This window comes from Callorhinus ursinus, unplaced genomic scaffold, assembly GCF_003265705.2.
Source record: "Callorhinus ursinus isolate GAN/ISIS: 27379988/994484 unplaced genomic scaffold, GSC_fseal_2.0 scaffold2, whole genome shotgun sequence".
Classification (NCBI taxonomy): Eukaryota; Metazoa; Chordata; class Mammalia; order Carnivora; family Otariidae; genus Callorhinus; species Callorhinus ursinus.
Genome location: NW_027397064.1, coordinates 28,728,143 through 28,740,523, shown reverse-complemented (window position 1 = coordinate 28,740,523; position 12,381 = coordinate 28,728,143). Strand labels below are relative to the sequence as shown.

At 39.1% G+C, this 12,381-nt stretch overlaps 1 protein-coding gene across 9 annotated transcripts in view; it reads left to right on the top strand.

Annotated features, from left to right (window-relative positions):
- Nucleotides 1-12,381, top strand: part of PARD3B (par-3 family cell polarity regulator beta) — a 1,017,627-nt gene that overhangs the window by 813,860 nt on the left and 191,386 nt on the right. For all 9 annotated transcript variants that reach the window (XM_073879629.1, XM_073879634.1, XM_025892834.2 and 6 more), the window contains one exon: nucleotides 9,805-9,915. In XM_073879629.1, the coding sequence (XP_073735730.1) occupies nucleotides 9,805-9,915 (111 nt within the window). The remainder of the gene's footprint in view (nucleotides 1-9,804; nucleotides 9,916-12,381) is intronic.

The following is a 12,381-nucleotide window of genomic DNA, read 5'->3' as shown; positions in this document are numbered from 1 at the left end:
AGTGAGAGCGTATGAAAGCAATTAATCAAAGTTCACTGTGCTCCTGAAGAGTATTTCTTCTTCTAGAAAGCAGAAGGATAGAATAACTTAAAACCCAGTGTGGTCGTGACAGTTAATAAGCTTTTTATAGTCCCTGTGTGGATCTGAAAATCATACCTTATTAGTATCTTTATCTTTCTTGCTCACTCATTCACGCTTATTTTCATTTAATTTTAATTTCTGGCCTCTTTTTCATATTTTTTTTTCCTCTTTCTCCTAACAGAGTGCTGCCTTAATAATCTCAGAGTGAAGTTTTCATTTGCTACAAAAATGCTCAGCAAAAGTGAATGTCCGGTGGCTCCCAGATCCCTTAAGTGATTCTTGCAAGTCGGTCTTCCCAATGCCCTTTTTACTTGTTTGTTTGTTTGTTTGTTTTTCAGAAGATGGGTTATTGGTGATGTACATTTTGCTTTACTTTGCATTCTGGACCCGCTAGAATTATTTATAATATATTCAATACTTCCAAATCTATTGTGTTTCCTAGCTCCTCAGTCTGGGAAAGCAAATTAGCTCAAGGATTCCCAGCAGCTGAATTCAGAGTCAGAGAGCTGCTTAAGACTCTACCCAGCAGATGTTTTATCCACTTAGAGAGAAATCTTAGAATGTTATCGGACCTCCCTGCTTTTCAATCCTAAAAACAAATATCAACACATTTGAGATCTGAAGGTCCCCTGCTTTGGAATGAAGAGTCTCCATGACCACCAATATAGGAATCTCATCCTGGGAATGAGCAACAACCCAGAGGCAAGTAGCTGTTTAAGTATAGGCGGGAATGTTGGCCTCAATGGAAGTAGTAAAGATAGCAGTGGGATTAAACATGATGGTTGTTTTCATATAACTTGTCTTCATCTTGGAAACATATAAACATACCCAAAATAAGTGTCTAAACAATGTACCAGAAATTAAAATTTTAATTAGAAATCATTTTCAGAGCCTTAACTGCTTGACCCACTTAGTTAACAAGAAAGATTTTTTAATACTGAGTTTTTGTTTGGTTACTAAACCATCAACTCACTCAGCTTCCCCTTGTGAACATATCCTATAAAGCAAATCCCTATTTCCCTTTGCATGCCCTGGAGTGGGCTTATAGAGTTTAAATTACAACCCTTCTGTTATGGAAAGCATACTGAGTTTATAGCACTCCACCTCCCTCCTGAAAAATCACAGGCATTAGCATGGTAATCATATATACTGTGGAAGGCTAAAAATAGAAGTAAAATATTTTTTCTTAACATTAACAACAAACATAAATCTGTTCATTATTTGATTGATAATATTAACATAAAAATAAGCAATGACTTAGGTAGCAAAAAAATGGGGGAAACTCTCTAATTGGTCAATTTTCATTGAATTTTTATCAGATTCATTAACTCTCAAGTACAATGGGAGCCGTCTCTGGTAAACAAGTAAAGACCTTTGTGACATACGTTTTAGAGAGAAGCAATCGCCAAAGTGCACAAAACCATATGAGATTCAATACATGGAAGTAAATTTCATCAGCATACACATATGCTAATTCAGAACCCAGCTTAGAATGCATCAGACAACAGAAACCTTTTATGGGTGAATTTCAAAATAAACTATGGAAATATAGTCAAAGGTCTGTGAACTTCTCTGCCCCTGTATTTTGTTTGAGCTATTTCAAAGTGTATAATTTACAAAATGGTAAGACAATATCATAGCTTATAAGTCAGCTGGTTACAGGGAGAATGAACCATTATCAAAGTCCAGAACATACTTTGACTGTGAAGTTGGTGCATTTTCTTTTTTTGTTGTTGTTGGTTTTGTTTTGTTTTTTTGAAGTTGGTGCATGTTCATATCTGACATCATTCCGTAGATATTCTAAGTGTAATATTAGTAATGACTGGATCTTGTAGCCTTTTCCGAATGCATCATTGACACCCAAAGATATTTCGGGATTGCAGAAGGAAGAAATGCATTCTGTTTCACACTTGCAGCTCTCCTTGGATTCATAGCTCACCACTAATTTGAAATAAGAGTGTTTGAACTTTTTCCTTGCTGGACTTTTTAGTCCTCGTAAACCATCACTCAAAATTGCTTTTATACAGTGTGTGCGCTAAATGGAAGATGAGTGGATACTAACAGCTTCATAAACTGCCCAGTGGGACCTGGGAAGGAAACTGTAGACAGACAGTACTAAGCAGAATGAGGAAGTGAATTAAATAAGAGACTAGACATGAACAAAGGCAGAGGTAGAGCTATAATGTTGTTGAATTTGGATCATTTGTCAGGGTACGTGGGAATCTGGGAAGGATTCGAAAGTCATCATTACCTAGAAAACTCAAGGAAAGAAATAGAAACAGAAGAAAAACAAACAGAATTTGCTAAGAAATTAGAGGATAACTATTAAGAATTATATTAAAATCTTTATCATTTGGGAAAACAGTAAGATGCTGGGAGCTTGTTTAGTTAATTGGATTGAGGAGTTAGATATTTACCTAACAATTGATGGTGTTAGTGGTTACATTCCATGTGAGTAATCCGTGTGCTGTGTCATGGCAGCTTAGTGAATGAATGAATGAATGAATGGACCATTATTAAATTCTACTTCCCCATATGGCCTTTTAGGGCCTCCTGACCTAGGCAAAATTACAACCAAAGAGTTCTGGTTTTGGTATTTTTCTATATAACCCTTTATGAGATTCTTTTCAATCTTGTATAGTCCTTTTCCTTTGATTTCTCAGTTTGAACCAAGAAGTCTCATTTTATGGATAGAATCCATTTCCCTTATACATGTTGCATCCTACTGACTAATAAATAATACCTGGAAACTCCTCAACTATCCATTCATCAACTCTGTACGTGAACTAGTTTCCTCTTCTAGCTGCTGCTTTTCTTGAGTCTCCTCCTATCTAAGGCCAGTCTCTCTGGAGTTTCTGTATACCCTGTCCTCTTCTCTTATCAAGAACGTTGTTCTCCTATACGAGGGTTCATAGCATTATTCACAACAGCCAAGAGATGAGCATAGCCCAAAAGTCCATCAACAGATGAATGGATAAACAAATACGGTATGTATGTACAAGGAAATGTTATTCAGACTTAAGAAAAGGAAATTCTGACATATGCTATAGCATGGACGAACCTTGAAGACTTGATGCTAAGTGAAATAGACCAAACACCAAAGGACAAATATTGTATGATTCCACTTACATGAAGTAACTAGAGTGATCAAATTCAGAGACAGAAAGTAGAATAGTGGTTCCCAGGGGCTGGGGGAGGGAGAAATGGGGAGCTGCTCTTTAGTGGGTACAGAATTCCAGTTTGGGATGATGAAAATATTCTGGAGACGGGTGGTGGTTGATGGTTGCACAACAGTGTGACCATGCTTCCTGCCACTGAACTGTATATTTAATAATGATTAAAATGGTAAACTTCATATTATGAATATTTTAGCACACTAAAAGAGAAAATAGCTTTCAAACAATGAATCATGGAACACTACATCAAAAACTAATGATGTAATGTGTGGTGATTAACATAACAATAAAAAATAATTAAAAAAAAGAAAATAGCTTTATTCTCCTTTCTCTTCCATTCCAACCTCTCGCACTCTGACATTTCTTCCTCTCACCAAACAAAAGCCCTCCAGTATCAGCCAAATTGAAAATCTCCTGTTTCAACATTCCACCCAAACTCCAGCAATCACCCCACCAGCCAAACTTCTTGAAGTGGTTGTACACACAGATGCATACTTTTATACTCATCTACCATTCACTCTCGAGATCACTGTCGCCTGGCCTCTGCTCATAGCACTCCATTGAACCATGCCTTCAAAGTGCCAAATCCAGTGGACTCTGGAGTCCTGACCTCGGTGGATTTCTCAATGGCATTTTCACCTGGTGATCATGGCCCCTTCACAGTGCACTTCCCTCGCATCTCCTATACCATACTCTCCCGATTTTCTTGATCTCTCCAGCTGTTCTTCTTCTGTCTCTTTTATACACGGCCTCCCCGCCCCTCTATCTGGCCTTTAAATGTTACAATTCCTTAGGACTTTATCCTCATCCGAAGCCCATGCATTTGGATTTCCCAGAGACATACTAACATCATAACCATGTTTAAAAGTGAACTTTTGGTCCCTCGCCCTTGGCCCACCAATTCCAAACTGTTGTCTTCACTTCTCCAGTCCAGGCCACTGGACTGGTGTGTGTCTTTCACCCACACTCCTGAGGCAGTCACTAATCGGCTTTACTGCTCTAACTTGCTGCTTTTGACGTCAGCAACCAGGATGATCTTTTAAAAATGTGCATCACAGGGCGCCTGGGTGGCTCAGTCGGTTAAGCGACTGCCTTCAGCTCAGGTCATGATCCTGGAGTCCCAGGATCGAGTCCCACATCGCTTCTCCCTCTGGCCCTCCCCCCTCTCATGCGCTCTCTCTCTCTCATTCTCGCTCTCTCAAATAAATAAATAAAATCTTTAAAAAAATTTAAAAAAACGTGCATCACATTGTATCACTTCTGCTTCAAATGACTTGGTTATGCCTGTTTCTCCTCCACCAACTCTAAATGTACCAGTTTCCTTACCTAGTTTCTCTGTCCCTTGACTTACCAAGACCAGCCCTTGTGCCGCTCTTAGGCTAAACTCCAAGCCTCTCTGACACCTGCACTCCAGGGTCCTTGGCCTGCTTTCCATCTGAATCCTGGGTGTCCCCTCTGCTCTCCTTGTGTAAGTGACACTGGCCTTCTTCCACCACTTGGAATGCACCAGACCTTGCCCGCCTCACGCCCTCTGTGTGTGCCTTGCCTTCCTCCCATAAGGCTTATCCCCCATCTCTGCTTGTCTGGAAGACTCTTTCGTGTGCAGTCTCAGTGTAAACGTCATTTCCTCACTGAAGGCTTCCCCAGCCACCAATCTCCTATTATTGTCTCTCCTAACACCCCTCATAGCATTTTCTTTTGCAACTTATAATTGCATATTTGTACTTGTCTGATGCCCAGCTCCTCCATTAGAATGTAAATTCCATAGGGGCAGTGTCTGGTTTTGCATCCCAATTCAACATCAAGCATGTGTTTACGGTAATGACTGACACAGAGTGATGCCTAAGAAATATTTTTTAAACAAATGCACGTATAGAAAAAGAAAGAAGGACAGAAAGAAAGCTAGTTTTCCATAAAGCTGTTTCCTGTAGCCTCTGTATAGAGATGAACAGGGACAGGTGTTTTAAGCCAACTTATAATTCATGAAAATCTAAATTTACATAAAGGGTATGTTGAAAGGTGATTTTTCCACTTTACAAAAAGATCCATCATAAGAGTCTTTAAACAGGCTTCCCAGGTACATGGAAAGTAAGATTTTATTGATTCAAACCATATGTTTGCACTGAATTCTGCAGGAAAATATCTTTTATATAAAGCAAGGTTGACCTATAAGCAATTTCCTCAAGGCACCTCGCCCGGAATGGCCAACTCTCAAATTTCCTAGGTAATAGATAATGGGAGGCCTGGAATGCAGGGGATATTTGAAACCCTAGAATGCAAAGCAGTGATTTCAGCCATTTAGAGTTCTTGTGACTTTTCTCACAAAAATAACTAATGGAGAGATGACTCAGTGTCTTTGAACCTCCCCAACTCCTCTTTCTCTATGTCTGTGAAAGTAAGAAAGGCTGGGAAGTGACCCCCAAACAGGCTGACATGGGAAGGAGAACAAGGCATACACAGTTCACCAAATTGATGTTTTTCTCCCAGCTCCCCCCACCCTCCCATCACGGCAGCTACTACCACTGATAATTAAGTTGTCTGATTGCAAGATTGGAAAAAAGAATTCAGTGTGTTAATAAATAAGAGCAATTAACTTCTCTGGGTCTCAATTTCCTCGTCTTAACAATGTGGGAGTCCTTTTGAAGATTATTGTTTTATAATTCTGTTCTTGAACCTACCCAGACTTTACAAAATAAGGTAATTTGTGACTGTTCTCTCTGTCTAATGAAATAAATTTCATAGCTATTTCTGCCCTCCTTCTTGGAAAGTTTAATAAATGATCATGAAGTTTAAATCAAAACATTTATATTATTTGTGGAATTGGTTGATTTGACTATTATTGATGGTTCTTGCTAAGAAGAAAATGCTTTGCAGAATTTACTTACAACTAACCTTTATCAGACATATTCCACTGTGATGAAAGCACAAGAAGCTGTTTTTGAACCGCAGTACGAGGGAAATATTTTAGCAACAGGAAGGAAAAACAATTCATTGGTTGTGGTAATAAAGATCAGGGTAGACGCAGGTATAGGTTAGTTTAGCCCTTCAAAAACAAGACTTCCTTCATCTCAGAAAATCCAAACCTTCAAATTTAGAAGAAATATTTGGGACATAGAAGAAAAACATGTTTAATATCTATGGAATTCTTGGCAACCTTTTTGCCCTCTTCAACTTCCTGAAGCATTATTCTATCCTCACTCCCCACAATTTTGATTTTTTTGGGCCCAATTTTACTATATTTAGTGACATTTTGAGGGAAAATTATTTCTTTAACTGATGCATGTAAAGAAACTTAGACTCTTCTACATGCGTCTGAAAAGCTAAAGAATGTACACAGGAAAACACACATTATTTATATATCTGCTGCTTTGTAGGTTAAAGAGAGATCTTAACTATGTCAACAAATCTGAATTATATTTGGAAGTTGGTGATCTTATATTTGGTCAGTATTTTTTCTCTTCCCTAGTCTATAAATGGCACTAGGTCATTTCTTCAGTGGGAGAGAGGACTAGATTAGGAAAGAGAAGGGGGACCAGGAAAAAAAAAGGCTGGGGATGATGGAGTGAAAACTCATAGTTGATTCACTAAAATCCCTAAATTAAACTGGATACGGCAAAAAAATTGCAGTAGAAGCAAAGGCAGATGGTGAGTTGGCAATGGGGAGGAAAGAGAAAGTTCATGAGCAAGGATTTGCTCATTGAAATTGTAAATTGAAAAATTTACAGCAGAGTCAAGACTGGGAGAGGCTTCTGAGGAAAGCAGGGTACTTTGAACTCTGGTAACAACAGAAATATGGGTATTAGCAATAAGGTCTTCCATGTGTGATACCCAGTGCTGCCATGTGACCAACAACCTCTGCTTTGGATTGAAACACAATCCTAAAAGGACAAATATTTACTCATTTTTACAAAATCTGAAGAAGACAGGGGTTTCAAACTTACGAGTCAGGTCTTCAGGTGAGGAGATTCTGACTCGCTGCGTATGTTGGGAGGTGGGGACAGGGACAGGGATGAGGGGTGGGCAGTCAGTCTGATCATGTGTAGGGTCCTCAGGTTGGATGGATGGTTGGATACATAGATGGATACATAGGTAGTTACAGAGGTAGAGTAAGCAAGCTAAAGACATACACACATAAACACAGAAGTAAAATTTGCAGCTATTTAATAAGAAACAAGGGATAAATGGGATTTCCGTAGTTTGACAAGAATCTTTAACTTAATTGAAGAATATGCATAATTGAGTGACTTTTTCCTAACGGTTATTAGCAGAGCATCAAGTTACTTTCCTTCTTCATGTGTGTTGATACCAAGACCATAGGGGATTGCTTCTGAAGAAAATACCTGTTGGAGAAAATGCCTGTTTTTTAAGAATGTGTCCTAGTAATAACCACAGCTTTTTTATTATTATTTCAAATGTGCAGTTTTATTTTCCTAACAGTGCTAAGGAAACACAGTGCTCTTTTAAAGTATTGTAATTGCAGGAAATCCTAGTGCATTGTTGGTCCGAATGCAAACTGGTGCAGCCAATATGGAAAACAGCATGGAGGCTCCTCAAAAAATTAAAAATGGATTCAGATGACCAACAGACATATAAAAAGATGCTCAACATCACTGATCATCAGGAAAACACAAATCAAAACCACAATGAGGTATCACCTCACACCAGTTGAATGGCTAAAATCAACAGCGCAAAAAACAACAGGTGTTGGCAAGGACATGGAGAGAAAGGAACCGTGTGCACTGTGGAGAATGCAAGCTGGTGCAGCCACTGTGGGAAACAGCATGAAGGTTCCTCAGAAAGTTAAAAATAGAGCCACCCTAGGATCCAGCAATTGCACTACTGGGTATTTACCCAAAAAGCACAAAAATACTAATTCAAAGGGATTGATGTTTATAGCAGCATTATCTACAATAGCCAAATTATGGAAACAGCCCAAGTGTCTCTTGACTGATGCGTGGGTAAAGATGTGATAGATATAGATATACACACAATGGAATATTCCTCAGCCATAAAAAAAAGAATGCAATCTTGCCATTTGCAATGACGTGGTTGGAGCTAGAGAATATTATGCTAAGCAAAGTAAGTCAGAGAAAGACAAATACCATGTGATTTCACTCATATGTGGAATTTAAGAAACAAAGCAAACAAAGAGGAAGGCAAGCTAAGAAACAGACTCTTAACTATAGAGAACAAACTGATGGTTATCTATTAAGAAGATGCATTGTGTGTGTGTGTGTGTGTGTGTGTACACACATATACATGTATATATGCATATACATATACGCTGTGGAATCTGAAAAAGACAAACTCGGAGAAACAGTAGAGTGGTGGTTATCAGGGGTTGGGCAGACGGGAAATTGAGGGGCTTTTGGTCAAAGGGTAAAGACTTCCAGTTATAAGATCAACAAGTTTGGGATCTAATGTACAGCATGGTGATGATAGCTAATAAAAATGTATCCTATATTTGAATGTTACTAAGAGTAAATCTTAAATGCTCTCACCACAAAAAAGAAGTAGTGACTACTGATGGGATGAACTTGGTAGCTAATACTATGGTGGGAATCATTTTGCAACTTAGAAATGTATCAAATCAATAGTTGTACACATTACATTTACACAAGGTTACTTGTCCATCATATCTCGATAAAGCTGCAGGAAAAAAATAATGTATCATAATTGCCACTGTGCCCAATTAGCTACAAATATGCCAGGCACCGAGGGAACTGAGAACGCACAAGCCCGAGGCTGACTTAGGAAGATGGGGCTACCTGCAAGAGTGAAGGTGGTGTGAAGGAGAGAGGGCACTATAGGAGACAACCCAAGTTCTAATCCCAGCCCTTCCCTGAACTTGTTGGGTTATCAAGGCCCAAAGTCTCATGTGCAAAATGAGAATAGTGTATGTTTGGCGAGGTCCCTTAAAGCACTATCATTATCAAGTCCCGGGAGTTTAACTTCAAAGGTCAATGTCACTTGCAGCTCTGGAGGCCTGTTTAGAGGAGTTTGGTCAGTTTTTAGTTATATATTAATGGTAACCTTTCAGTTCTTTCATTTCTAGTGAACTAATGGTTTGAGAGTTTTACTCTTTAAGCGCATGACTTTGCATGTTGCACAATCGATCTCAGTGGAAAGATGGAAGGAAAGAAGGAAGAGAGGAAAACGAGAGGAATTTAGTGACTATTAGTTTTGCCCTTTCAGTCTCTTATTTTACTTCATTTTATGCAAAATGATCTTGTACTCCTTAGAATAAAGACTTATGGTTTGATGAGTTCAGCTCATAAATAACATGGTTATTGTTTTTTGTGTGGTTTTTTTTAAGATTTTATGTATTTATTTGACAGAGAGAAATAACAAGAGCAGGAACACAAGCAGGGGGAGTGGGAGAGGGAGAAGCAGGCTCCCCACCAAGCAGGGGCCCGATGCGCGGCTCGATCCCAGGACCCGAGGACCATGACCTGAGCCAAAGGCAGACGCTTAACGACTGAGCCACCCAGGCACCCCAAGAACATGGTTATTGTTAACAGCCATCTCCTCCTTCATGTTTTTCTAGATTTGGAAAGAAGAAAGATGACAGAGGTGGCAAGGCTGAGCAGAAGGGCCCTCTGAAGCATGGCGGCCTAAGGGAAGAAGAGCTGGAAAAAATGAAAGAAGAACGTGAAAGGTGAGCAAAAATGCTGAGCTCCTTATTTTGTTAGGGTCCATGGCCCATGTTAAATTGGGTTGTTGCATCCATGAACCTGGAGAAATTTTATTTTAAGAAGCATAGCATTTCATACAGAAGAAAAGGTACCTGATATAAAAAGGAACCTGCCTTTCTGGGGAATTTTTATTATATTTGGAGAAGAAATTAACTTTATGTTTTTATTAGATCAGTACTTATAATTCCAATATATGCTATCCCAGTTTCGACTATATCCGTGTATATTTTCCCTATGGTTTAAACAATGAGTTTTTTTTTTTTTAATAAAAAGGTCATTTTAATGTTGATGTTTAGAACTATCAGATTTCCATAGTCTGTTCCTAATTTCTGTCAAGCTGTTGTATGCCTTCTTAATTTTATTCTGCTAAATCCATTTGGGGGGTGTAATTTGAGAAGGCCATGTCCTTCATTTTTAAAAAGCCCGTGTCTTTTATTAGGCTATCAGCAAGTTGCAAAGTATGTCGCCCATCTGTTAAAGGGCCGGTTTCATTTACTGAAATAATGACAGTTTGCAAGGGCTGAATTCTCCTGTTTGAGGAGCTTCATGTTCCATTTGGACAAGAGGCCCTTCACTTATCTTTGAGGTTAACTCTGGCACTTACCCCAAGTCGATGTGTAAATGTCTGATTTTGAAACATGTAATTGAATATTCATATTTCTCCTGAAAGTGCTTCACCTTCGCAACTAAATGGAGCTTGGAGAAAGACTGGGATTATGACAAAACTAGCGTATCATTTTAAGTACTTGATTCTGACTTCACCAGGCATGAAGTCACATTTGTCCAACTTGTCACTTGCTTAATAGTAACTATAGTCCTTATAGTTTTTAGAGTCTGTTCTTGTACTTATTTTAATACTCTAGTAATGTGTACCAAGAAAATCATACCCATTCATCCTGTTTTCTAGCACAGAGCAGGCTGAATATCTACTGTTAACCTTTGACTCCTGTCTTGTAGTCTATTCCCATGGAGAAGGCTGACTTTATCAATAGCAACGAAAGAAACCCCATTTAGTCCTTTCTCATTTTAAAGAGGTTGATAAGCTCTAGGTTCCAGGGTCAGTGGAGCAGTTAGAAGGAAATCAAGTGCTTAATATTGTTGTTGACTATTCACCTGACAGAGCTGCCCCCAAAACAGGGAAGATGATTCTCCATCATAGCCCAAGATTCAGTAATCCTGTAATGTAAAATGTAATTCAGGCGAAAGATTTTAATGCGTATATTGGCAAAGACATCCGTGTGGTGAGCCCACGTCATAGATCTTTGCTGCTCCCCTGACTTCACTTACTGAGGCAGCACAGCCTTGCCTCGTCTTCCGGAAACTGGTCTGTTTCCTGGAATGCAGACTTCACGTTTTTTGTAGCTCAATACTTGCTTGGGGTTGGGAGGCTTTCCTCTTAGTAGCTAGGGAACTGTGTGCCAGCTAGAAAATTGATAACTCATAAAATAAGGTGGGTTGTCTTTAAGCAAGAGTTCATTTCCTTTCTGGTGTTGCCTTAAGGAAGCAGGTGCCTGAGGGAGTTTTGTTCTTAAAAGCAGGGCTGTAAATTCACCTCCACTGGCTATATAGGCTTCAGGTCCAATTTTCTTAAAATATGTCTGGTCAAAATATTGAAAGAACTGTACTATTAGCCTCTACTTAGGCCACTTCCCACACATGAACACGTAAAACACATCTGAGACAGGTTTCCTAGAGACAATGTTGTCTCAATCCTGTGAGAGAGGAAGAAGCTGGAGGAGTTGATTTTATGGTTGGGTGCTCTAGAATTAATGACCAAGAGCATTTCAGCAGCTCAGGAGCAGAGGGCCACGGAGGGTAGAGGTGGAGACTCAGCATTTGGCATTCCTCCCAAACCTAGAGTTCCATTTCTTGGCTCTCCACCATCCATAGGAAACCAGCTCACAACCCTTAAAGAACTCAGTGAGTGTATCACTTTGTGACATGGCCATGGGAAAAAAATAGAATAAAATAAGAAACAGTGTATAAAAGTTCACCAAGTGGTCTTTTTTTCTAATGCCTTTAGAATTTGTTACCTTAAGGTGATTCAAGCTCTCCTATTGCTTATTTGTTTCATCCTAGCTGTCACAGATATAATAGCGATTCATTCACTTATCCCTTCTTCAAAGAATTTAAAGTACTTAAATAAAATATATTGTATAGTGCCGGAGCCAGCTTGTATCAGCTTGTGAGAAGAATTTTGGGAGCCGGTTGTTAAACCACTGGTGGCTTGACATTGGTCATGGTGGGAGTATTTACACCATAGAAATGGGCAAATGCAGTAAGTTGAGTTTGTTTTTTCAAAAAGCCGGTTGATCAACATACCACTGAGGGTTTATAACAACTCTATTTGGTGTATAACCAGGAAGAAATTATCCAAAATAAAGGCTAAATAAGGATTCATCCAAGTCAAACCATATGACTTCCTCTGT